The sequence below is a fragment of the Podarcis cretensis genome, assembly GCF_951804945.1.
Source record: "Podarcis cretensis genome assembly, chromosome: Z".
NCBI lineage: Eukaryota > Metazoa > Chordata > Lepidosauria > Squamata > Lacertidae > Podarcis > Podarcis cretensis.
This window is the reverse complement of record NC_137184.1, coordinates 31,952,366-31,979,422: the sequence shown is the minus strand read 5'-3', so window position 1 is coordinate 31,979,422 and position 27,057 is coordinate 31,952,366. Positions and strand designations below refer to the sequence as shown.

At 44.7% G+C, this 27,057-nt stretch overlaps 2 protein-coding genes and 1 long non-coding RNA gene across 5 annotated transcripts in view; 1 reads left to right on the top strand and 2 right to left on the bottom strand.

The window, feature by feature from the left end:
* LOC307208030 (protein eva-1 homolog C-like) overlaps positions 1–13,890 on the bottom strand; it is a 27,986-nt gene extending 14,096 nt beyond the window's left edge. Inside the window, exons 1-2 of one of the 3 annotated variants that reach the window (XM_079962335.1) lie at positions 13,805–13,890; positions 1,867–2,066 (exon numbers count right to left, since the gene is read on the bottom strand). In XM_079962335.1, coding sequence (XP_079818461.1) covers positions 1,867–2,010 — 144 coding nt within the window. In that variant the 5' untranslated portion in view covers positions 2,011–2,066; positions 13,805–13,890. Of the gene's footprint in view, positions 1–1,866; positions 2,067–5,495; positions 5,739–13,804 lie in introns of those variants that run through there. The other 2 variants (XM_079962333.1, XM_079962334.1) reach the window with 2 other exon arrangements.
* On the top strand, positions 8,052–27,057 carry CLIC2 (chloride intracellular channel 2). Its single transcript, XM_079962348.1, has 6 exons — positions 8,052–8,314; positions 16,989–17,098; positions 17,839–17,964; positions 22,851–22,957; positions 24,085–24,266; positions 25,440–27,057. The coding sequence occupies exons 1-6, from the start codon at positions 8,258–8,260 to the stop codon at positions 25,599–25,601; spliced, it is 744 nt and encodes a 247-aa protein (XP_079818474.1). The 5' UTR covers positions 8,052–8,257; the 3' UTR covers positions 25,602–27,057.
* On the bottom strand, positions 15,618–16,980 carry LOC307208048. The gene is made up of 3 exons (XR_013834947.1): positions 16,615–16,980; positions 16,299–16,571; positions 15,618–15,783 (listed from the first exon to the last, which is right to left on the bottom strand). It is a non-coding gene; the product is annotated as an uncharacterized lncRNA (long non-coding RNA).

Sequence of the window (27,057 nt, the reverse complement as noted above, 5' to 3'; positions counted from 1 at the left end):
AGGGCAGAATTTGGGGGCAGAAATCCAGGGGCCCCATCAGAGGGAGGTCTGGCTTAGCACGTTTTGAAGTACGTGAAGGAATGCACATTATCATTATGGAGTGTCCCCTTCCTTGTAAGCCCATTAAGCCCAGAGCCTGAAATTAACTAACTGCACCACTGCAAATCACTTGTTTCCCAAGGTATAGACAGGCAGCAAAAACAGTTGACTTATCAGACACTGCAGATTATACATTCAGAGAGTCCTCTTCCCTGTAGGACCATTACTGTGAGCCTACCCATAAACCTCTCCCTAGGAATCTCTTTTAGTGAATCTGAAGAACAAAGAACAGCTCTGCTGGGTCTAACCAGTGGCTCATCGAGTCCACATTCTGATCTCGCAGATGCCAGCCAGAAACCTATGGGAAGCTCACAAGCAGGACGGGAATACAACAGCTCCCTCCTTGCTTGTGATTCCCAGCAACAGGCATGTAGAGGCATTCTGCTTCTGACCATGGAGGTAGGAGTAGCTACATTGGTGGCTATTGACCATTGGAACTGGTGGGGCAGGGAGACCAGCAGTAGGCAGAGCTAGAGTCAATGACAGGCAGAGGCATCCCCATCACTGCTTGTAAGTGAGATGGCAGGTAAGGCTGGCTGAAGTTGGTTGGGCAGCACCTCATTTGTCCTCATCAGCCAGCTTCCATGACCAGTAGCCATTGGTAGACTTATCCTCTTGCCCAGCACACTGAAATGCTTCGTTCCATCCTCTGCATTTTTGACATATTCTTGTTGACACCAGCTACTCCTGTAGCAACCACATTACAGCTGCTATTTGCGGCCATTTCATGAAAGCAAGGGAAATCCCTACCTAGAAACCCCTTCTGCATGGGAAAGGAGAATACAGTGCTACCTCCATGCTGATTATCACATGAGTGAAGATCACACATGTTGTGTGCATGCAATGCTAAGGAGACATAGCGAGCTATGCAAAGAAGGAGTTTCCTGGTGACAGCAGCGAGTCAGATCCTGATGCAAGGTTCTGAATTACTAGAGCACAAGCTTGCTTTTCAGGCATCCACCCCACCCTTCCCACCAGACCCGCTCTTTGCCAAATGAATTGTGCAAATGAGGAAATGCCTTGACTTTAATCTTGGATAAACATAGCTGGCTGGCTTGCTTACTGAGCAAACTTTGTTAGTTCATCTTGGATGGGTTTTGTACTCTAAGCAGCCAGTAGGTGGATGAGTCCATCATTTTTGATTTCTTATTTTTCCAACTGCAAGTTCATTTCACTGCATTTCCATATCAGTTTGCAATTATTATTTATTTCAAAAAAAGTCCCCACAGATATTCATTTGTATTTTAGTGGATAGGTGTCCAAATTTTTGTGAGCATTTTTTATAAAAAATTCATCCTACCATTCTTCCAAGGAGCATAGAGTTCACACACCCCTCCCCATTTTGTCTTCACAACAACCCTATGAAGATTAGGCTAGAATAAGAAACAGTGACTGGACCAAGGTCACCCAGTAAGCTTCACGGATGAGTGGGGATTCGAACCCAGATTTTAGTTCAACACTCTAACTGAAGCTCATTGGCTAACCTTGAGCCCTTCTGGCCAGGTCTATTCTGATTTCAGATGGGTGACATCCCCAGCCCTACCTAGAGAAGCTGGGGGTTGAATTTTCTACCTGCAAAGCAGATATTCTACCACTGAGCTGCAGCTGCTTGATTTAAAAAAAAAAAAGGGTAAAAAAAACTTGCACATTCCAATTTTTAAAAATAGCATGTTAATTTCTGCTCAGGCAAGCAGTGCCCCAGTTCTCTGTTATTAATTCTATCAACACATTTTTGTGCTGTTCTATGTAAATGTTAGGGCCTCTTACCTGGTGGGCTGTGGCAGACACACAATCGGTGCTTTCCAAAGAGAGGTCTTCTGTGGTTGGGCATAGGTTTCGACTGGGCACTCGGCGTCCATAGAATGCAGAAAGGACACTAATGGAAGTTTTGTGGGGGCAAATTATTGTCATCTGCTCCCTATCACAGGCGTGGGCAGTATGGTTTTTCAAAATCTTCTGTAAGTAACCTGATGGAAAAACAAAGCAAATGGGTTTGGGTGTCTCTGGAAAGAAAATAATGCTAAATATAAGTCTGCTGATCTCCTATCATTTGTAAATATAGAAATAAGTGAAACCATCCACTTCTGGGCCAGAAGTGGCTTAGTAGAGCTATTTTTAAAAAAACTTGAGTGTCCACCAATCTTTACACTCTTCTATCTCTTGATGCCACCATCAAGAAATGTGATGAGTTCGGGTTGGTTCTTGAGACCCTCATGATGTAGGAACATCACTTAGAGGGGCCCCCAGGTGTGCATTCTCTGCACCTGCAAAAGTTTTGGGGTGGTTACACAGATTCATTTCCAATCAGTGCACATGCTACAACTGCCTGCTGAAATCGCACAACTTTTTATACCACAAATGTTCTGGTTTATATTGGCCCCACTTTTGCTGTGCTATAGTCCTTCTAGAAAGCAATAATATGGTAGCATTGGGGAAGCATCACGAAGAAACTAAAGCAGGATAAGCTCACTACTAATGCACTATTGGGGACGCGGGTGGCACTGTGGGTTAAACCACAGAGCCTAGGACTTGCCGATCAGAAGGTCGGCGGTTCAAATCCCTGCGACGGGGTGAGCTCCCGTTGCTCGGTCCCTGCTCCTGCCAACCTAGCAGTTCGAAAGCACATCAAAGTGCAAGTAGATAAATAGGTACCGCTCCGGCGGGAAGATAAATGGCGTTTCCGTGCACTGCTCTGGTTCGCCAGAAGCGGCTTAGTCATGCTGGCCACATGACCCGGAAGCTGTACAGCGGCTCCCTCGGCCAATAAAGCGAGATGAGTGCCGCAACCTCAGAGTCGGACACGACTGGACCTAACGGTCAGGGATCCCTTTACCTTTACCTAATGCCCTATTATTGTGTCCATAACATCTTGCCAATGTGTAGCCCTCCAGATGGCACCAGACTACAACTCCTATCATCGCTCACCATTAGCCATGCTGGCTGAGGCTGATGGGAGTTGGGGTCCAGCAGCACCTGGAGTGCACCACGTTGGCCATCCTGACTTAAAATGTTCAAGAACGTCAGCATAACCATTCAGTCACTCTGCAGTCTGCTCTGGCCCTATAATGGAACAACAGCCTTATCGAAAGGAACCACAAGAAACACTGTACCTGCTGTTGCAGCTTGATTTGAAACCACTAAATCCAGCATCATCCATGGAAAACAAGTAAGATGGCAGTGGGATTTCGTGTTAGATGTTTTAGCTGGGTTTGAGGGGGGCAAGGTTCTAATGTGGTTTTGTTTTAACATTGTGGGTAAGTGGTGCTGTAGAGCAAGCACTAAAAGAGGCAAAGTGTCACCACATATGCAGAGACTATGATTTCTCATGGGTGCTATTTGCCTCCCCTCTGCATGCCAAATAAGCAAGCTTTTCTAAAAGAGAAACCTACCAAATGAGTGGGGCAGACAAAGAGGTGAGTTGCAATAGCATGCATTTTTAGTTTGAAAAATGGCAAGATCCTTTCATCATGACCACCCAAAACGCCAAAGAATTGTGAGGAACAGCTTGAATCCAACAGAAATTTCCATCAGGTTGGATGTTAAACAAAAGGTGTGGGGGTGGGCCTTTCTCCTGGGCATGGTCGGCCAATTGGTGCCAAAAAAGGATAGAACTTCCTTTATGTATGCAACAACGGCAGCAAGAATACTTATTGCAAAGTATTGGAAGACACAAGATCTACCCACCCTGGAAGAGTGGCAGATGAAGGTGATGGACTATATGGAACTGGCGGAAATGACTGGCAGAATCCGAGACCAAGGAGAAGAGTTGGTGGAAGAAGATGGGAAGAAATTTAAATACTACCTGCAGAAACACTGTAAAATTAATGAATGTTAAAATGATGTTGGATTGAAAATAAGTGGCATTAGCAACAAAGTTAAAAAGAGTATGCAAAAATGAATTGATAATGGGTGAAAATATAGAGTTATAATATGTTAAGATATAGAGTTAAGATAAATGAAAGAGGGTAAGAATTTGCTGATTTGATTATATTAATGGGAATACAAAAAAGGGAGGTGTGAGGAGGTCAAAGAAACAAGCTAATGAGTTTAAAGTTATAAAAATGGATTTGTTTTAACTTTCTTTTTTCTATTTTTCTAGTTTTCTGTATTTTGTATTTTTGTTTGAGAGTATTTTCCTTTTTTGTTTTACTATGTATTTTTGTATCTATGACTTTGTAAAATCTTAAAAAATATTCTTTAAAAAAAAAGGTGTGGGGGTGATATAACAGCTGGTTTGCTATTAGAATCATATAATCGTATGGTTGGAAGGGACCCTTGCAGCCATACATGTCTGCATTGAGTTGATTTTAATTTTGTACAGTCTTAGAAGAGGTGTGTCTATGGGGATGTGACTATGATCACATTGGTAGTCATCTTAGCTATTTCCAGAAAGGCAGCTGCGTTGGTCTGTTGCAGCAAAAATAATGCATACTATAGCACCTTAAACTCTTTGTTGTACTTAGTCATTTTTTATTTTTGCATGTTCTTTCCTTTAAGGCAGCCCTAGAGTGTAGCCCTGGGAGTAGTTTAAGTTCTAGATTCACTTAGAAACCCCAAATGTGGCAAAAATTTTCATCATGGGGTGCATAGGGGTGAGGGAAGAATGCATTAAAATTAGGAAGATGTACATATCTACATAGTGCTTTCAAATGAATTTTAAAAATTCGGAAATGAGCTGAAGAATTGCCCTCCTAGATTCATGTCAATAATACTCCAAGGCTGCTCTTCAAATGAGGACCAGCAAAATGTCACCCAGTTTTCTTTTTAAAGTCTGGAAGAAAAACTTCCTAATGGTAGAGCAAAATATCTCAGAAGGTGGTGGGCTCTCCTGTCAAGGAATCTATAATTTCCTGCAACAGGGGTCTGGGCTGGATGACCCATGAAGTCCCTTGCAACTCTGTGATTCAAGGAGTCATCAATCAATAGTCTAGACCACTGGACATTTGTGGTAGATCACTGGTAGATCACTAGCTCCCCCAAAAGAAGCTCAACAACTTTGGCTCCCCAAAAAAGCTCAACATAGTTGCCCTGCACCCCCCAAAAATGGGACTTTCCTCCTCCCTAAATAAAGCTCAACAACTTTGACCTGAATCCCCCAAAAGGCGGTAGATCACTGCCAGTTTTTAACTCTGTGAGTAGATCACAATCTCTTGGGAGTTGGCCACCCCTGGTCTAAGAAAAAGGCTCTTTGAGTCAGCCTTTCCACTGTCCCCCTTCCTTTCTTCCCACCTCCGCCTCTCTGCATGGAACAGAGATTTCTAAGATCTGGGTGTAAGGTTAGTGGAGGCTGCCTTCCTTCTAACAGTCACTGCCTGTTAGGAGACAGCAGTTGCAGCAGGACGGATGCTGCAGAAGAGACTCCCTCCTCTCAGTTTTAGCTCATCTCACAGACTCACCTGAAAACTCGGGAGCTGCCTTCAGCAAAGTTGAAAAACAGAAGAAGCCCAGCACAACCCCAAACATCCGAAGCCAACTCATCAGCCAAGATCCGGGCATCGCATCATACACACAGTCCTGGTTTTCCTGCTGTTGCCTGCCCCTGTGCTCCAGACTTCGTGGTCTCTCTCATCTGTTTCTGCTGCTGGAACTCAAATGCTCCTATTGTCCATTCACAATGAGCTGGTTCTTAGCACTGCCGGCAGTGCGGGTGTGTTTCCTAGTTAACCAAGAAAGGTCCAGTAAGTCCAACGTTCCTGATTGTACTTACTGATTGTACTCTTTTGGCTAACTACCCCTAAGCCAGGGGTAGTCAATGTGGGGCCTCTACATCAACCCCTGCCATCTTGGTCCATGGCTGATAGTCCCAACAACGTCTGGAGGGCATTATTGCCCTAAGTTTAAGAGGCCCCAAAAGAAGGTGTATTATTCCAACAGAAAGGACAGTGAAAATAAAAACACTGCAGTAAACATTTATATCTGCATATATCCTGGGAGATAGGTGAGGATGCATCTTAAAACTAGAAATCTAACTAAAACGTGTCTTGCAATAAGTGTATTTGCACGTGAGATGCTTTCAAAATGAAAGTACCTTTATGATTTCGTATTTAGCATATATTAAAACCTTTAATGTACACCAAACCAAGAGCAGCTACCTGGCTTAGTGACATTTTGATTATGGTTATTTCTTTACAGATTTATAAACACAATACGATGGTGTGCAGCTGATAAGTATATTTCTGTCACATCTGAATGATGATACCTGTTGTAGAGTCTGGTTTCCCTGTTTCCTTCCTTTTTAAAACCAGTTATGTAAAACTTGTTTTTTGGATTTATATGCCCCTTGTGGTCTGAGGCCCTAGACAATCACTTACTCAGCTTGCAGATATATATATCCTCTCAGCTTCATTTTTAAATTGGCCATCATACACGTGGGTTATGATGCCTATCGATTTTGGTTTGTACTTTAAAGCAGCAGTTTTGCCAAGAGATCAGTAGCAGCCTGGACAATCTCTTGGTAAAATCTAGGCCAAGGTGAGGTGAACAGAAAGCCAGGCAGCTGCTCCCTCCCCACAAAAGCAGTGGCTGTGGGGTTCTTGAACCCCAAAGTCTGTGTTGAGTGAGGCTGGTGGGAGCCATAGTCCCAAACATCTGGAGGGCACTGGGCTGGGGAAGGCTGGGTTAATCCCTCAGCAACACATCAATAAGTTTGGTTGAATGCCCACAGCCAAAGAGATTGTCTCATCCACCACTGCCTACAGAATACACTGGTTTTGAAAACTGAGGTCAGCAAGGACAAAAAGGCAAGACACAGAGGAGCACCAGTGGAGCTCTTTAAACAGAGCTGTGAAAGGCGGCTATTTACGGCAGAACACAACATACTGGACAAACATCAGCCGGTTTTGCCTCGTGGCTTGCTCCGAAGAAAGGCAGCATGGTTTCTCTACAGTTTCTAGGCTTTGTTAAATTGTTTAAAGAGGAAAACTTCCTCCCTTCAAAATAAGGGGAAAGATTCAGTTGTGTTGAGTGTTAGTTTTTTGTTTATTTTTAGAGTTTTGTTTTCATTTTGTTTATTAAATGAAATAAAATATAGAGTGTAAACATATTGAGTTTAGTCATGGGATCTGCAATAAAATGTTGCAGTGTGGAATGATGCCAGGGTTCTTGCCAGTCAGTTATCTGATCTTCCAGAATATTCCTTTCTTCATTCCCATCCCTCCCATCCTGCACAGACACTCAGCCGCGGGGTGAGGGGCAGCATAAAATGTTGCTGAGGGCCACCAAAAAAAGGCCTTGAGGGCCACATGTGGGCCACATATTGGAACACCCTGCTCTAGCAATAATGTGTGGGGTCGTAGGAAGGGGATGTGGGGTTGCAGGGCATGTGGAAGTTTCAGATGCTTTGGGGTTTGTGAGGTTCTGGATGTGAGGGAGTAATAGGTGTGTTTTACCGGGGTTTGTGTTGGCATGTGGGGTTGTATTTGTATGTATTGGAGTCTGTGGGGTTGCAGGTGTGTGTTGCAGTATGATATATTATGGGGAAATTTTGTCAAGGGGCTGTTTTTTCCAGTTCTTTGTGTGTCTGAGCATCACCAGTGTGTGGAAAGGGTATTTCATGGCACCCATGACAGTTTATTAGATTTCTAAATGTGCCCCTGGGCCCTCAAAAATGGGAGTATCTTAGTATACTGAAAGTGCTTGACAGAAGGTATCACACACACCCCAGAAAACCCCCCAAATCTAGGAGTGATATATTAAATAAGCGACCTCTTAAACCACTACAGGAAAATCTCCAGCTTGTTTCCTGTAATAGAAACTCTGGTAGCTGTGGAGTTGCACTCAAAGAACAGAAGTTATTCTGGGATGTTTCTCAGAGAGTCAGGGCAACATCTGGCTTCCTTGATATACCAGAGGAGAAGGTGGTGTGTTGCTCCTTGATAGCCCAACATTGCTGACTCACGCCTGGAACCTGGCAGGCCTCTGTGGAAATCCCCCCCACCCCATGGGGTCAGTCTGCACACCTCAAAGGAAGGAAAGTGACGGGGGTGAACTCATAGCCAAGTGACATACAGTCCTGGAGAGGGACTCATCTTCATGGCTGCCTGGAGAAAAACTCCGTACTGTTAGAACTCCCATCTGCTTCCCTGTGGACATTTGTTGAGAGACAACCAGAGCGAAATAACTGTTCACCAGCAGTGTTTTGCGGGCAGAAGAAGAGACGATGGCAAGTCGACTTCGCAGCCCCCTGAAGGAACCGGAGATTGAGCTCTTTGTCAAGGTAAGGGTTGGACTAATTCATGGTGAAGCTTTGGGGCAGAAGCCGGTCAGCAAAATATGTTTAGTAATGGGACCTGCAACAAAAGCCCTGGGGTATTTTTGCATCAGCCTCAGATCAGCTGCTGCTTTCCCTTCTTCCCAGAATGAATAGGAAGGTCCCCAAATGCAGTTGGGCTGGCTTAGTTAAGTGAAATAATCCTGTAAGACTTATAGGAGCCATTCAACTAAGTTTTACTCGCAGAAGACCTCTTTGTTTGTTTTTTTATTAAAGATTTTCTTGATTTACAAAAGTGTTTGCAATGTCTCTCTCTCGTATTCCCCCTCCCCCATGTAACGTTTTTACAAATCAGTTTCATTTGTTGAGACATTAGGAAGAAAAGGGGGAAGGAGGTGGATGGGGGGAAGATGGATGGGGGTGGGGTCTTGTGGCGATGTTTCTATTTTACTTACTAAATGTAGGGTTTGGTGTCAGCGTTGCTTGTGCAGGTTCTTTGCTGTTCGCTTGTGTTCCTTTGGTGGTGAGAGAGGTTGGGGTTTGCCTAGGGTGTGGTTATTCATTTGTGGTTGGCTGTGGTGGTCTTTGTTTTCATGTGTGAGTGGGGTGCGTGGGTGTTTTGGATCAGGTTAGCCATATTGATTTGTATGCTGTTGGTGGATTTTTGTCATTGTCTTGTTGGGCTGTGTACATGATAAAAGGGAGCCATACCGGGGTGAAGGTGTCTTTTTTTATTTGTCCCCATGTCAGTTTCAGTTTATTGGTTAATTTTTCTAGTAAGGCTGTTTCCCATAGTATTTGGTACCATTGGTCCATACTTACTCCTGACAGGTCTCTCCAGTGTCTGGTTATGATGCTTCTGGCTGCTGAGAGTAGGTGGGTTATGAGTTCTTTGTGGTGTAAATGGGCATTGTTGTCTTGGAAGATGTTTAGTGGGGCCATTTCTGGGGTGATTTCTAATACTTGCTTGGTTATTTTACTTATTTCTCGTATGGTTGTTGTTCAGAATAGTTGGATTTTGGGGCACTCCCACCACACATGGAGGTATGTGCCTCGCAGAAGACCTGTTGAAATTAATGGAGCAAATTTGGGCTCCATCTGTACTATCCATTTAAAGTGGTTTCAACATTCACAGCTTCTCCCAACGAATCTTGGGAACTGTAGTTTGTTAACGGCGCTGAGAGTGTTCGGAGACCTTTATCCCCATCATTGGGCTACAATTCCTTGAGTGGCTTAACAATCATCCCTCTTCCAGGGAACTCTGAAAACTGTAGATCTGTGCGGGGAACAGTAGATCCCTTAACAACTCTCAGCATCTTAGTTGAGTACCATCCACTTAGTCCAGAGTTTAAGATTAGCTTAACTGTGCCACTGCATTAATGTGCTATGTTCCTATGTGTTTGTGCACTTCTTTGTGCTTATAAATAGCCTGTCTGACACACCGAAGTTTTGGTTGCATGCTTGGGTGTGACCAGTTCACAGACCCAAAAGTTTGGACTTGCTTGGATTTGCACAACACTGAAGATTTAGTGTACTGATGTGTACACAGTGCACTCATGGGAGCCAGGTACACACCATACATTTAAAGCCAATTTGCCTCCTAAAGAATCCTGGAAACTGTAGCTTGTTCAGGGTGCTGGGTTGTAGCTCTGTAAGGGATAAACTACAGTTTCCATGCTTCTTTGGTGCCTGTGCTTTAAATGTATGTTGCATGTGCAACCAAAGTCTGCCTCCACCACGGACGTGCGCAAGGATCAAGGCGTACTGGGAAATGATTTATAACGAACTGAAAAAAGGTATTTAAGTATACCTTCTTGAAGAAACCAGAGGCCTTTCTCCTGGGTATGGTCGGCCAATTGGTGCCAAAGAAGGACAGAACATTTTTTATGTATGCTACAGCAGCAGCAAGAATACTTATTGCAAAGCACTGGAAGACGCAAGATCTACCCACCTTGGAAGAATGGCAGATGCAACTAATAGACTATATGGAACTGGCAGAAATGACCGGCAGAATCTGAGATCAAGGAGAAGAGCAGGTGGAAGAGGACTGGAAGAAGTTTAAAGTGTATTTACAAAAGCATTGTAAAATTTATGAATGCTGAAGGCATTGAAAATGAAAGGAAGGGGTTCTAGTAACTAAGATAAATAAGAGTACAAAGGGAGGGATAAAGGATGAAAATGAATAATGCATGAGCTTGCTGAAATAATTTTTAAAGTGGAATACAAGAAAGGAAGGCGGGTGGAAGTAAAGAAAATAAGGTTTTGAAGGTTATTAAATTGAAAAAGAGTTTTTTTTATTTTCTTTCCATTTTTTATGTTAAATCTTTTTTATGTTTTCTTTTTTATTCCCTGTCTTGTTTGCATTTTTGATGTTTGTTGTTTGTTGGTTTTGTGATCTTTGTTGACTGTTAATTTTCTGTAAAACTTAATAAAATATCATTAAAAAAAAACAACAAAGTCTGCCTCCACCACAGATTCATGCCACAGATTCCACACTGTTTGCTTGGCTTTCGGTGTTTTCAGAAGCTTAGTTAGTTTGGGGACCAGCGTGGGGAGAGGCAGTGCTCCTCTCAGGAAGTTGTTGTGCCTGACGTTCACCCTTAACTTATCAACCCTGTCACAGAGATCTGTCCCATAGTAAATGTGAATGTTTTTACAGGATACAGATAAGAACTGTGCAGTGCCCAAAAAATGGCTGCAGTATTTATTTCGTTGTTGTTGTTGTTGTTGTTGTTGTTGTTGTTGTTGTTGTTATTCTTTTAAGGCTATATCTTTCAGCCTCTCTTGCTAAGGCTTTGTGCAAACTGTACCTTTAAAGCACATTCAAAGCCCATTCTCCCCTCACATACTTCTGGGCACTGTGGTTTGTGAAGGGTTGCTGAAAATTATAACTGAAAGATTGATAGAAGAGTTCTGTGTGAGAGACAGAATAGAATGGTTTTTCCTCAAGGTGTGAGGCTGAGAAAGTTGGGAGCTGTCCCAGGTGGAAGCTGGGAAGACATGCATCTCTGTGAATTGAAGTCTAAGACAGAAGGTTGATAGAATATTAAAAAAATCGTTTATATGTTGTGTGTTGCTTTTTTCTTTTTCCTCTCTCTTTCCTTTTCCTTTTTATTCTTTTGCTCTCTTTAGATATTTCCTTTGTTTGGTTTTTATTGTGTTATATGTGGAAAACCTTTTAATAACATTGTTTGTTTAAAAAAGAAAAAAGAATTGTAACTCTGTGAGGGGTGAACTACAGTGCCCAGAATTCCTTGAGGGAAAGAATGTGCTTCGAATACGCTCCAAAGTTATAGTGTGGGCACAGCTTGAGTCTTTAAGGTGCATACACGATACATTAAAGCACATTTAAAGCACACATACCCAAAAAGACGTCTGGGCACTGTTAGGGGTTTCTAAGAATTGTAATTCTGTGAGGGGTGAACTACAGAGCCAAGAGTCTGAAACAAGAATGTGTTTCAAATGTACTTTGAAGGTATAGCCTAAGCTACAGCTGTATTATAGATTACAAGTGTAACCGGTAATTAAATGTTGCAGCAGAGGTAGGAACTGAATCACAGAATCGTAGAATTTAGAATTTTAGACTTGGAAGGGACCTCAAGGGTCCAACCCCCTAACCTAAAGCATCCATGACAAATGGCCATCAAACCTATGCTTAAAAACCTCCAAGGAAGGATAATCCACAACAATTGCAGGACCACAGGTTCCCCATCCCTACCTTGTAACGTATTGGTCTTGTTAAGGGTTCATGCTGACCAGTCATGCCCTCCTCTGCAACATTACAAGATGTAACTGCATCTTGCAGTTGTTGCTGGACTATAACTCTCATCAGGCAATTCACTTTGCATTTAAAAGCGAATCCATCAAATCTGAAAGAACACGTGAACCGAAACGCAGCTATTCTTCGAAGCCAGACTATGTTTACAATATTTTTTTAAAAAAATGCATACATTAGAGGAAAGTGTACATTAAATTAATATATTAGTGTAAATAACAAAGAAAAATGCACTGCATTAGGGGAAATTGCTTGCAAAGATGTGTACTTAGTCAAAACTGCATATTAAAAAGTGTGTATTAGGAGAAATGCTGGCACATTATCACAATGAATCTTTTTTTTAATCACAATTTTCTGCAAAATGTGGAGAACTCAATTTAAGTTTTGAAAAATGAGAAACAAAGAGAACTGAAATTGACGTTTTGCTGAAACTAAGCAGTATACAAGGGGTGTGCAATTTCTTTGCCCCTGAGGGCCAGCTGCAGGCAACAGTGGTTGCTGGAGAGCAACCCATCAGTAAATTGATATAGTATTACTGGTCTACCTTGCAGAAGCATTGTAAAGATTGCTGACATCACCTCTCTGAAGTGCTATGGCTTCATTTATCTTAACAAATCATAATTAAGGTACCAGAGGTTGGGTTTCATGGTCCATTCTCTTAACAATGCCCCTGGTTGGTGGATCTCTGGGTTCTAGTAGAAAAACAAAGTACACCCCACAATACTTAAACCAGTCTAGGCTTAACATAAGCGGTGTTCAAACATCATATTTAATAAGTGTACATTTTGTGTACGTGTGAACACAGTGGTTGAGCTGTGCGCTCCTGTACTTTCACACAAACACTTGTCCACATGTAGGGACAACTTGTCCCTCTGTTCAGTGTAACATGTGAACAAGCCTATATTGGGAAAGTGGGAAGTTGCCAGGTGATTGTTTCTTTTCTTTTTCTTCATTTTCTGAAAATAAGTTTCTATACCTTAGTGTTGTACAGGAGAGTGGTTTCAAACTAAAACAGGCTAACATGATTGTGCGAAGTTATTTCCACATCAAATCTCAAGAGTTCAAAGAGGGTGTTGTTGTGGGGAAAACACAGATTTGATCTCTGGAAAAGATGAATAGGCTCCTTAGCTTCACTAATGAAAAGAAACAGAAATAAAAGGATGGGGATTATTGTTATGGAAAACTTTAGTGTATTATTTCCTCCACACCTTCCCTCTTGAGGTTTTCCCTGGCCAGTGTGCAGACTCCCTTCCTGTTGGACTACAATACCAAAACACTGTCATTCTCCTTCCAGGTTTCCCAACCAAGAGTTCTGTGTATTTTCCTTTATCTCACTTCCCGAGGCCCTGACAGCCACAGGCCAAGAAGATAATGTTTTGCCACAATAGACTGGCAAAGAACACCAAGGGCTTTCAGTATTGCTTTCACCCCTGATACAGCTCCCACCTAAGGAAACGGAAGCAATGTACGGTTTCATTTGAAAGCAAGAGAAAGAAAATAAATAATGCCAGCTTCCAGCTAAGCGGCACCTCCCAGGGTTTGAGATGGGTTGGGCTTAGCCTGCTGATCTATTCATGAGATCTACTCAGTGTTGACTGCTGTCTATTGTGCCTGGGGTGGGGGGGGGGGGCAAGGGGCATTGCAGCTGGTGGCAGGATAAGGGCAGATCCACACTATGCATTTAAAACACATCCAACACACGTCCAAAGCACATGGCTTACCTCAAAGAATCCCAGAAACTGTTATGGGCACTGCCCCTCACAGAGCTGCAATTCCCAGCACCCTTAACAAACAACGGTTCCCAGGATGCTTTGGGAGAAGTCATGTTTTAAATGTATGGTGTGGAGTCCTGCTCGACGTCAGGACTCAGGAATAACAACAAGCAAAGCTAAGGGCTTAATTTGCTGCTGCAACAAAACAGTTCCCAAAACCCAGTTCAAAGTGGTATGAGATTTGGAGACTGGTAACTTGCTCAAGAATCGGAGTCTAGGCTACAGTTTTGTGCAAGTTTGCATTGGAGTAAGCCTCAATGGAACTTTCATCTGAGTAGCTGCATAGGAATGAGTACCATGTCCCAGCAATGACTCCATTTCTCAGGTGGCTGGAGAAAGAGAGCTAGGCTGCTACACTTTAGTTGTGTAGAGGAGCGCATTTCAGTAGCTGCAGCTTGCATAACAAGCTACAGCTTGCAAGAGTTCATTCTTCCATACATCCATTAAAATTGCAGGAGCCACCCGTCCTATTTGCATCTGGAACCCGTCTTTCTCTCCCTCACACACTCAATTCCTGCCTTCATCTGTTCCCTCGCTCCAACATAGTAATATTATGCATGCTTACATGGACGCGGGTGGCACTGTAGGTTAAACCATAGAGTCTAGGGCTTGTCGATTAGAAGGTCGGTGGTTTGAATTACCGGAACAGGGTGAGCTCCCATTGCTCGGTCCCTGCTCCTGCCAACCTAGCAGTTCGAAAACACCTCAAAGTACAAGTAGATAAATAGATACCGCTCTGGCGGGAAGGTAAACGGTGTTTCCGTGCACTGCTCTGGTTTGCCAGAAGGGGCTTAGTCATGCTGGCCACATGACCCAGAAGCTGTATGCCAGCTCCCTCGGCCAGTAAAGCAAGATGAGCGCCGCAACCCCAGAGTCGGCCACGACTGGACCTAATGGTCATGTACTTTTACCTCTACATGGAAATAAGACCCACAGAAGTGGACTGACATCTGAGTAGATGCCCATACATGTACATATTATGTGAAAATTTAATTCTAGTTGAGGGTGCATTCATCTTGATTTGTTTGCAGGAGCATTAGATAGTGGTTGCATATATTTGATTATTGTTAGCCGCCCTGAGCCTGGCTTCGGCTGGGGAGGGCGGGATATAAATAAAATTTATTATTATTATTATTATTACAACATACATACATGTAAAGTACTTTTAAAGCACATGACTCTCTCCCCCCCCCCCCCCGATCCTGGGAACTGCAGCTTACTCCTCACAGAGCTATAGTTGACAGAACTCTTAGCAAACTATAGTTGCCAGGATTTTTTTGAGGAAGGTCAGGTGTCTTAAATGTACAGTGGTTATGTACTTAATTCATTCCGGAGGTCCATTCTTAACCTGAAACTGTTCTTAACCTGAAGCAGCACTTTAGCTAATGGGGTCTCCCGCTGCTGCCGTGCCGCCACCCCACAATTTCTGTTTTCATCCTGAAGCAAAGTTCTTCACCCGAGGTACTATTTCTGGGTTAGCGGAGTCTGTAACCTGAAGCGTCTGTAACCTGAAGCGTATGTAACCTGAGGTACCACTGTACTTTAAATGTATTTATTAAATTTCTATACTGCCCTTCATCTGAGGATCACTGGGCAGCTTAAAATATAAAAACACTAAAATACATACCATAATAACAAACAGGTTAGATGATGTTGCATCAAAACAAGTGTTATCCCACAATTTCCAGTCCATTTTCTCCATCACTTTCCTTATTGCAAAAAGTCCAATGTTGCGGGGAAGTGTGTTTGTTGCAGAAGATCTCCCCATCAGCTATAACTATGCAACTTGTATTTGCTGGTATGCAAATGCATCCCATCCAGAAATACTGACAGTGCACCCTTAATCACTGCCTCAGGTTGCCATACTTAGAGTTTCCTCTGGAGCTAATGTAGTGGTAAAAACTACTGACATTTAAATCTCACCTCTCCTGTGGCAGTTACAGATAGGTAGCCGTGATGGTCTGCCATAGTCAAGACAAAATAAAAAAATTCCTTCCAGTAGCACCTTAAAGGTAAAGGTAAAGGTACCCCTGCCCGTACGGGCCAGTCTTGACAGACTCTGGGGTTGTGCGCCCATCTCACTTAAGAGGCCAGGGGCCAGCGCTGTCCGGAGACACTTCTGGGTCACGTGGCCAGCGTGACATCGCTGCTCTGGCGAGCCAGAGCCGCACACGGAAACGCCGTTTACCTTCCCGCTGGTAAGCGGTCCCTATTTATCTACTTGCACCCGGAGGTGCTTTCGAACTGCTAGGTTGGCAGGCGCTGGGACCGAGCAGCGGGAGCGCACCCCACCGCAGGGATTCGAACCGCCGACCTTTCGATTGGCAAGTCCTAGGCGCTGAGGCTTTAACCCACAGCGCCACCTGCGTCCCATAGTAGCACCTTAAAGACCAACTAAGTTAGTTCTAGGTATGAGCTTTCGTGTGCATGCACACTTCTTCACCTGTGGCTAGCACCTCTGTCATCCCCTTCTCCAAAATACTGGGATACCGACACTGACCTCCTTTATGGCGTTACTATGATGGATGTAAAGTGAGAGGAGGTGAACTCTCCATCTCTGGGGCTATTTGAGCAAAGGGAAAACAGTCACCTTCCAAGGATGCTGTAGTTGTATCTTGTACTTCAAATCCTGCATTAAATGGGGTGTGTAGATTTGATTACCTCTAAGCAGTGCTATTTTTCTGGAAAAAGAGGTGCCAGAACTCACCATAAACGCCTCCCTTGTTCTCTTATAACTCACCATAACTCACCATAAACGCCTCCCTTGTTCTCTTATAATGGCAATGGTGCCCACTTAAGAGGTGCCGGAACTGAGTTCCAGCAAGTTCCAGCTGGGGGGAACCCTGCCTCTAAGGCCCCATTCAGCTCTAAAATTCTAAGTTCTGTGAACACCCAACACTAAATAAATAAAGCATTTTTAAACCACCATTTCCCACAAAGCAGCTGCCAGCATGATCTGAGATTTCTCTGTTGCATGTGCACCGTATAACGCAGAAAATTAGCTGTTTAGAACTGCCAGAATCTTTCCTTGTCGTGTGTGTGTGTGTGTGTGTGTGTGTGTGTGTGTGTGTGGTGAAGCTCCTCTCATAGAGGGGTGGCCATTGAGTGCTTCCCATTCTGCCTCTAACTGCAGGCTGGCTTAGATGGAGAGAACATTGGGAACTGCCCCTTCTGCCAAAGCCTCTTCATGGTCTTGTGGCTCAAAGGCGTCCGGTTCAACGTGACAACAGTTGATATGACCAGGTAAGAGGATGGAGGTGGACCTCTGCATCCTTCATGCTTCACAAAAGATTAGAGAAATTCCAAGATCCAAGACCTGCAGTTTGGCAGCATCTTTATTAGGAATATATATATATATATATATATATATATATATATATATATATATATCACATAATAGTGAACAAGCTTCTGAGTTCTCGAGAATTGTTAATCAGGCAGAACTGGTTAAACAAAGCAGAGAGGTGGGTGGCTGGGGGAAGAAAGGAAAAAACATTGTATTGTAGCCATAAGGTCTGCATCTTTCTAGATGAAACTTCTTTTAAAGTCTGTGCATCTATCTACACACACTCTCTCTCTCTCTGTCTGTCTGCCATAGAGGCAAACATCTATTCCAATCAGGCAAAAACACTCAAGGATGATGCAAAGCTGTTTCGGTGGGGGTGTCAACCTGGGAAGTGGGTGTGGCCTGGGGATAATCCCCAAGGCCTGATAGAGTAGCCTGGAGGGGTGCATTTGGCCCTCAGGCCTGAGGTTCCCTGCAATACACAGTTAACTTTTGGGATGCAGGGCCATTGTTGCAGTGATAGCCACATGGAGATAGATGCACAGTCTTCAAAAGAAGCTCAGAGGAGTGGCTACTAGCCATGATATCTAAATGGAGCCTCCATTTAGGCTCCAGTATAGGCAGAATACCTCCAATATAGGCAGAAGGAGACTCTTTTCCTTTTCCTTTCCTTCTTCTGTTGACCCCCATTGTTTAGGAAACCTGAAGAGCTAAAGGACCTGGCCCCCGGAACCAAGCCTCCATTCATGGTGTTCAACAAGGAGCTGAAAACAGACTTCCTGAAGATTGAAGACTTTCTGGAGCAGACTCTTCCACCACCCAAGTACCTCAATATTTAACATCTTAGGCTCCTTTCATTTCCTCCTAGCTACATATCCCTCTGAAAATGTTAGCCCCTTTGCCCTGATTTCAGATGTTATTTCGGTTGTGCAGAAAAAGCACTTGATGCATGTACAGAGGCACTCTCTTCTTCATGTGCAATGCCAGGTGCTGAGGCAGAATCCTGTAGAGAAACTGCCTTCCTCTAATCGATCACTTGTAAAAGCTGCATCCTGTCAATTCAAACTAAGCAGGGCAATTCAAGCTGTGGGTTATTTAATCTGTTTGACTGTCCCTTTCACTCTGACCGAATGTGCAATGCTCCCTAAATGAACCAGGAGGATAGGTTTTGCAACTACCACCTTTGGCAGGGCTTCAAGTGTCTTTAACAGCTGTGAAGCACATAGAAAGGCAATGAATAAAGTATTCCTTATCATGGTGCTGTCGCTGAGGGAGAAAGCTGCATCTGTTGAGGTTTTACCTGTGCTGCCATGGTTAAAGGGACAGGAGCCTTATTACCTGCAGATGAGGGGCTGTGGGATGCTGGCAGTGAGGAACAGATAAAAAAAGGCTGGTCACAGCTGCACCATGCATTTAAAACACTATTCTCCCACTTTAATAGATGTGGGGAATCCTGGGAACTGTACTGTGTTAAGGGTGCTGTTAATAAGCTACAGTTTGCATGGATGGTAAAGTGGTATAACAGTGCTTTCAGTGTATGGTGTGGATGTGACTAGAATCAGGAACTTGCATCAGTCAGACCTTGGAAATAAACACGGCTTGTGCTGCATGCTCTACCCTTTTTATAAACAGAAGAGGTATAAATAGATTTATTTATAACACACCATATAAAAGCACTCCTTCGTCCAAAGAATATGTCAACATTCTATTGTTGGGGAAAGGAGAATAAAGCACTATTATATCAGGCTCCTCCCATGTACCGTAGGAAGCCCATGGCAGCCCTTACAGCATCTATTTTCTTTAGGCCACTGGGAAATGGTTGTGCCATCGTAATCATTGTGTTTCGAGAAAGATATAAGGGTGCAGAAGCAAACACACAGGCAGGCCTTGCTAGCCCAACATGTAATGTCAGTCTACTTGGAATTTTTTTATTTAGGAAATCCAGCTCCCCGGGTGAAACCAAAAACTCATTTCTGAGTGCTTCCAAACACCCTGTTTATGGAGCATTCACCCCAATATGTATGCACGGAGATTAGTGAATATTGGCTACTTAATGATCATCCAGGGACGCAGGTGGCGCTGTGGGTTAAAGCCTCAGCGCCTAGGACTTGCCGATCGAAAGGTCGGCGGTTCGAATCCCTGCGGCGGGGTGCGCTCCCGCTGCTCGGTCCCAGCGCCTGCCAACCTAGCAGTTCGAAAGCACCTCCGGGTGCAAGTAGATAAATAGGGACCGCTTACCGGCGGGAAGGTAAACGGCGTTTCCATGTGCGGCTCTGGCTCGCCAGAGCAGCAATGTCACGCTGGCCACGTGACCCGGAAGTGTCTCCGGACAGCGCTGGCCCCTGGCCTCTTAAGTGAGATGGGCGCACAACCCCAGAGTCTGTCAAGACTGGCCCGTATGGGCAGGGGTACCTTTACCTTTAATGATCATCCATCTTGCTTTGTTTGTAGAGAGGTCAGATGACGTTGCATCAGAGTAAGTGTTGTCCTATACTTCCCAGTGCATTTCCCCATTCCTTTCCTTACTGCAGAAAGTCTGATCTTTCAGAGAACTGGGTTTTTTGTGAAAGGTCTCCCAGTTACACAGCTTGATTTTGCTGGTATGTGGTTGAATCCCACCAAAAATTAGCAATGGTCTGGAAGTGTCTCCACCCTTTTCCTGTTGTTTTTCTTTCTGTCCTCACCAGACAAAACTGGTTTTTGCAGGGATGTGTGACTCAAGGCAGGGCCTGCCCTACCACAAAGCACACTGAGGCTACTGCCTCAAGCAGCAGACACTGGTGAGCAGTGGTAGCTGCTCTCTGGTTGTTCCCTCCAAATCCACTGGCCTGCCATGCTCCCCCTCAAGCTGATTTGATGCCTTCAGGTATGCTGAGAGGATTCTGGCCTGTCATCAGGACTGAAGTAATAAGAATCAATTGCCAATCTAGTTGGATTCTCTACAAGGAATGCAGAGGGGGCAGCATTTTGTCCTTTGCCTTTGGACTAGTGAGTCCCACCATCCTTGATCCTTGACCATGATGGCTGGGGCTGATGGGAGTTGGAGTGCACAGGTTTCCCATCCCAAAATTTCCCGACCCCTGTACAGAAGGCGACAGCAACAGAGTCCAGAGTGACACAATTTTAGCTGCGCTAGGATGCTCACCAACGTGATAGCTGTGTCTTTCGGAATGTGAAATGAACATATGCAACTAAGCAACGACCTCTTGCAGGGGGTGGAATGACCGTGATTTTGGCCTCCCGTTGAGAGACAGGGACTGCTTGTAAAACCCATCTGTTTCCCCACCAGGATCAGGGAGGAAGTGTATTGGCTGGAGAGATTAAAAAACAATAAAGGGAAGTTCTATATCACTGCAGGGAAGAGGGGGGGGGGTGTCGAGGAGGAGAGAGAAGGACACAGAGAGCCCCAAAGAAAGTGGAAGAGGCACAAAGAAGGTTGCAGATGGGAAGACTACATGCATGCCCCAGTGTTCAATTGTAGGGATGCAATGGCAGAGATGTTCAAGAATTTATTTCCACCCCCACTCCCTTATGGGGTCTCTTTGCTCTTTAAAGGACTGTGCATCCATAGCCAAGCCAAGCGAAACAAGAGAGCTAAGGATAGGAGCATAGCCAAGATGCGGTCATAGTTGGCACGTGCTCTCTCAATTCTCTGGCTACAGCTGCAGTAAACAGGAGGCACTTTAAAGGACTAATGCTCTGCATAGGGTCTCCCTTGCAATCAGTCGCAAGCGCAAGAGAAATGCAGATGCTTTGCTGGCTGGGGCTGATGGGAGCTGGAGTCCAATGACACCCAGAGGGCCACAAGTACTGTATCCCAGCTCTAACCACTAGGCTGCAATGGTTCTTACCTTCTTGGGGAGAAAGAAAGTGTATGCCATTCTGAATCTAGTCTTTCAGGTGTCACACGAGAGTATAGATTGCACCCAGAGAACTATGCTGTTTTCATGTTCCACATCCCTTTGTTGTAAAAAAAAAGAAAAAATCCCAAAAGACACTTTGGTGTCAAAATTTCAGCTTAAGACACTAAGGCATAAAAAGGTAAAGGTAAAGGTACCCCTGCCCATTTGGGCCAGTCTTGCCAGACTCTAGGGTTGTGCGCTCATCTCACTCTATAGGCCGGGAGCCAGCGCTGTCCGCAGACACTTCCGGGTCACGTGGCCAGCGTAACAAGCTGCATCTGGCAAGCCAGCGCAGCACACGGAACGCCATTTACCTTCCCACTGGTAAGCGGTCCCTATTTATCTACTTGCACCCGGAGGTGCTTTCGAACTGCTAGCTTGGCAGGCGCTGGGACCGAACAACGGGAGCGCACCCCGCCGCGGGGATTCGAACCGCCGACCATGCGATCGGCAAGTCCTAGGCGCTGAGGTTTTACCCACAGCGCCACCCGCGTCCCTTACACTAAGGCATACCATATATTTAAAGCATGTTTAAACCATGTGATACTCCCTAAAGGATCCTGGGCACTGTTGTTTATTAAGGGTGCTGGGAATTATAACTCAGTGAGGGACAAACTGCAGTTTCCGGGATTCTTTGAGGGAAACGATGTGCTTTAAATATATGGCGTGTCCACAACCTAAAAGGTCAGTGCCAAGGGATCGAAGGAAATGCAAAGTATTACAGCAGTACCCTCTGCTGGTTGTAAGTTGCACTGCTGGTATCTACATGCTTTTCTCTTCCCACAAACCAGCACCAGAAGGGCTTTAACAGCTGTGCAGAGGCTGAATGCTCAGCAAATTGCCAGCCCTGCCTGATCAAATTTTGTTGCCTAGTAGCAAAGCTTATTTTTAAAAGGTCAGCATCATTGGGCTCCCAGTAGTGGTCCCCCACTGGCAACCCCTAGAGTCCTCTGACCCTGATTTTCCTCCTCCTTGATTTTGCTGCCTGCTCGCCTGTCTTCTCTAAAGCAGCAAGCTGAAGGGCTGAGCAAAGAGGAGGAAGAGCTGCAGCAGCAGCAGCAGCATCCTTTTCAGTGGTGATGCAAATTGGCCCAAGGGGTCCCTTGCGGGTTTCCTATGACCACTGCAAAAACAGGATGCAGGACTAGATGGGCCACTGGCCGGCCTGGTGCAGCAGCAGGGCTTTTCCTTATGTCATTTTGACAACACAAATCAGCACACAGTGGCAAAAGCAACGAGGAGGTGGATGCCCAGACAGTGGTGGCTGAAGGCATCTTGTCCAGGACTTACCCTCCCTGCAAAACTGAAGACAACACTTCCACTTAGATACAGGATTTCTCTGTACCATCTCAACAGTTGACTTGAAGCTTCAGGGTTTAGCTTGCCTCTTAGAGTCTTCAGAATGAGGTGTAAAATCTTAGTAGGGAGAAGCCAGAATCAGGGGGGCAGGTTGTTTTCTGCTTAGCTTGAGAGATAACACTGTTTACTCAGCTACCAGGTATTTCCTATAACCTGCCAGGTTCCACCTCCTGTTTCTGCTGGGTACCACTAGCCTCCACCCCTCCCCTACCAGACTCTCCCCCTTTTTACCCTTCTGAGGCTTCAGAGACCTTGTGTTGTGCTCAGTTGTATGCCATGTCTCTAGAATACCTCGTTATGGTGTCCAGAATTGTGTCTCTTGTGCTTTCAAGCTCTTATGAGATGGGGTTCGAGACAATAAGATAAGCAAGTGGCTAGTTCAATGGAAGCATGAGAGTTCTGAGTTATTTTCCTGCACATCTAAATTAACTCTGTACTTCTAATTAAGATACCCCCGGCTCACCCCACAAAACCAGGATTCTATGGCTGTTGGCAGGAACATTTTTGCCAAGTTCTCTGCGTACATCAAGAACCCCCACAAGGAAGCAAACAAAAGTAAGATTATTAACTTTATTTCCTTTGGGAAATATCTAGAATGAAATAAGCAAGGATAATACATAGGGGTGATGCTAATTGTATTATCATATTCATAAGAGGGGAATCGATAATCTGGGAGTCATGGCATTTATTTTAGGGGGGCAGGCTTCATGTTAGGGGGGACAGAACCGAGTTATCTGGGATGCAGTTGGTCAGTTAGTTAAGTATTTAAATTTATTTAATTGAATTTCTCCTTCCCAAAATGATACACGAACTAAAATACCGCTGTCCTTTGCCATGTGCACTTATCCAAATTTTGTGGTGCCACTTTTCCAACCAAACAATGTTTACAAAAATGCACATATTAGAGCATAAAAGCAAATATATTAGTGAGAATCATATTCAAAAGTGCATTACAGAAGTCTGTACGTGAGTGAACACTGTGGGCAAAAAATGTGTTTACAAGAATAAATTTGCACTAAAATCCAGATTAATTTCCTTGAGGGTTTTTTAATTGGTTTTAATCACCAAATTGCCTGCACCACCTGCCCTGCCCCCTCCATTGATGGCAGATAAGTGGCACTAGCATCAGCACTGATTTGGGGTGAGATCTTGTCGATTTCAAGTGAGATCTCCCATGCTCTGTGAGATCTTGTCTGATTTCGGCAATATCTTGCCTGAAATTGGCAAGGTGTCAGCCAAAATCAGTGCTGATGCAGGCATCACTTCTCTGCCACTGACGGAAGCAATGAAAGGGTTGCCATCTGGAGGGCTTCCACCACCTGCGGTGGGAGCCTCACCCCATCTAATGGCTAGACAAGCCCTGATGGTTAAGCAAAACTGGAAGCAACAAGCACCCCCATTCTCCTCCTGGTTGTGCCAGGGGTGGACAGAAGGAAAGGTGTTTGTGCAAGCCCAAGGCTTTCCTAGGTTTGTTCATGCTGAGCTATGGTATAGCTTGGCAGCCAAATGTAGCCATTATCTTGCCCATCTGCAAAGCCCTTAAAATATAACAGTGTTGACATATTTCAGGGCAGTCCATCAATCAATAGATAAAATTGGTTAGAAAGCAAAAGCGAAATGATGGACTAAAACTGTTTAAATTGGACAAACACTTAAATTCGTGGCTGGTTCTTACGATTCAGATATGGAAAAGGCTTTGTTGAGAGAATTCAAGCGCCTGGATGATTATTTAAGCACCCCACTCCCAGAGGAAATTGACCAAGATTGTGCAGAAGATGTGCTGGTCTCCAAGAGAAAGTTCCTAGATGGGAATTGGATGACATTAGCTGATTGCAACCTGCTCCCTAAACTCCACATAATCAAGGTGAGTACATTTCCCAGTATACTAAGCTGATGATGTCTGTTCCAGAGATCAAGGCTCAGTTCTCCAAGCGGCTGCTTATGGGTAGGGATGCAAGAAGGCATTTCCCTTTCTGCCCCATGTTTATTATTATTGTATTTTATTTTAGTTATTAAATTTATATACCACCTTTTCCTCCAAGGAGCTCAGGGTGGTGCACTTGGTTCACCAATCTGCATTGCATCCTCCACGAGGATGGTGGGGCTGGGAGACGGTAACTGGCCCAAGGTCACCCAGTGAGCTTCACAGCTAAATGGGGATTCGAACCCTGGTCTCCCAGGTCAGAGTTCAACACTCTTATACACCACATCTGTCACTTACAGCACTGTTTCTGTTCCACTGCAGCTTGTCTTCCACCCAAGATGTTGCTTGATTGAAGCCTTGACTTGAGAGGGCTAAATATTTGTCACTAGACCACATGATCAGAGTTTCCCAAATACTGCCATACAACAAACAAGGGCTGGGAAGGGCCTTAGCTCATTGGCAGAGCATCTGCTTTCCATACAGAATGTCCTAGGTTCAGTCCCCAGCATCTCCAGGAAGGACTAGGAATGTCCTCCCTCTAAATCCCTGGAGTGCCACTGCCAGTTAGTGCAGGCAATATTGAACTAGATAAACCAATGGTCTGACTCAGTTTAAAGCAGCTTCCTGTGTTCCTCTATGTAAGCTAAAGTACAGAGAGACTGTGGTCAACTTCTGTCCAGGTCATGCTCTCTACCTTAACTACATCTGGAATTGGCATGCAGCTGGCCGGGCCCACACACTCCAGCAGGGCCCACCAGTGCTGATGGCTGCCACATGTCCCTCTCTGCAGTGGGTTCTGGGAGACTGCCATTTAAAATTTCCCATTATGCCTTGGAGTGCCCAATGTTCTGCGCTCTGGGCCACTGTAGGCAATTTAAAATGGCTGCCTCTTGGAACCAACCAAGGGCAGACAGCTGCTCATTTCCCACTGGAATTCTACCACCAAGGAAGCTTTCTAAGGTGGGGTGCTGGATAATCCTGCCCAAACCTGGCACCAGCTTTAATCACCAATTAATTGCCCCAACTTTTCTCTCTCCTGAGCAACACTTTGTGCTTAAGAGTAAATCAGTCTCCAATTATTATTATTTCTCTACACCCATCCCTTCCCCTCAGATCGCTGCAAAAAAGTACCGCAACTTTGAGATCCCCTTGGAGATGACAGCAGTTTGGCGCTATCTTCACAACGCCTATGCCCGTGATGAGTTCAGTCACACCTGCCCAGCTGATGAGGAGATTGAACGCACCTATGCCACTGTGGCCAAGAAGATGAGCTAAGAGCCATATTCCATTCACGTTGGCTCCTGGCATTTCCAACTCTCCTTCTTGAGAGGCTCTCATCAGCAAGTTCTTTTCATCATGCTGGCTTCAAGAGACATCCCTCACATTTGTTCTGGACACTCCACTACACTAGACCTAAAGGAGTTCTTTAAACTTTTTTAGGGAAAAAGATGTCTCTTCATTCTGTCTGTTCTGTCACATCTGAGTGCCTTCTTCCCATGATGAGTTGCCCAGAAGTGCTATACATTCCACTTTGTGGTGGCAGAAGTAGCTAACAACCCATGACCTTTGGACATGGTTGGTATGTGGCAGTGGGGGGCTGGTGGCCGTTGAGACAAGTATGGCGGGTAGCTGGGAGGCCAACAGTAGGTGGAGCCAGAGCTGATGGGTGGGGGCTGGGAAACATACACCTGTAAAATGCTTGCTTGGGGCCGGTGAAGGCAATCATCACTAAATGCTGCCATTTTCTAACCACAACACTCCAGGTTCCCCTTTGGCGCCATCTCAGCTGACAAGATTGTGCCCTAACTGTGCTGGTTGCCCACCCCAGTTAATGATACTGTATGAGGGTAGTAGCAATGTCTGCAATGTAATCAAATATACAGGTATGTACCATGCACTGGGGAAAACAATTAAATATATCTCTGGCCCTCCTGTGGCGCATTGGATCAGTGCGTCTGGCTGTTAACCAGAAAGTTGATGGTTTGAGGCCCAGCTGACCCAGGGGCAGCTGTGGGCAGGATGCCTACGTTGCAGGGGAATTGACTACATGACCCTCAGGATCCTGCCAACTCTACAGTTCTATGATTCTAAAGGATAAATTTCAGAGGAATAGCTGTGCTAGGTTTGTTGTAACAAAACAAAAAACAAACAAACACAGATGTCCTTATGGCACATTAAAGATTTAAGGCATGTACTGTTGCCTAATAAATGCACCTTGGCCAGAGCCCACTTCATCACACATAGGAACATAGGAGGCTGCTTATTCTGAAAGTTGGACCATTGATCCATCTTGCTCAGCATTGTCTGGGTCTTAGGTTTCAGGCAAGAGATGTTCCTAACCCTTTCTCTTCCCATGAATGACCCTGGGCAAGCCTTTTGAAATTATTGGTACTGATGCAAGTGCGAGGCAGGCTGCCATTTACTCTGCTTTGGCCAGGAAGCTAGAGTTGGGCTGCCCGTCAAAGGAGGCAATATTACGCTAAATAGGTAACTAGTCTGGTCTGTGTCAGCTGACCATGGTCCCTTATGCCACAATAATGCGTATTAGTTTTTCAGGTGCCACAAAGGCACCTGCTGGTGTGCTTGTCTCTCAAGGAATCTCTTAGCCTTCTTCTATTGCACTAGAACAAGGAAACTTTCCACTTAAAAAAATAGATGTGCCAGTTTACTGTCTATTAAAAAAACATTTATTTTATATACAACTTTATAATAAACTTTATTTTATATACAA

Bases quoted from the DNA above. Each gene is read 5' to 3' on its own strand.
- CLIC2 (XM_079962348.1), top strand. From the start codon at position 8,258: ATGGCAAGTCGACTTCGCAGCCCCCTGAAGGAACCGGAGATTGAGCTC. The intron at 17,099-17,838 runs GTAAGAGGATGG...CCCATTGTTTAG, and splicing joins ACAACAGTTGATATGACCAG to GAAACCTGAAGAGCTAAAGG. The intron at 22,958-24,084 runs GTAAGATTATTA...CTTACGATTCAG, and splicing joins CCACAAGGAAGCAAACAAAA to ATATGGAAAAGGCTTTGTTG.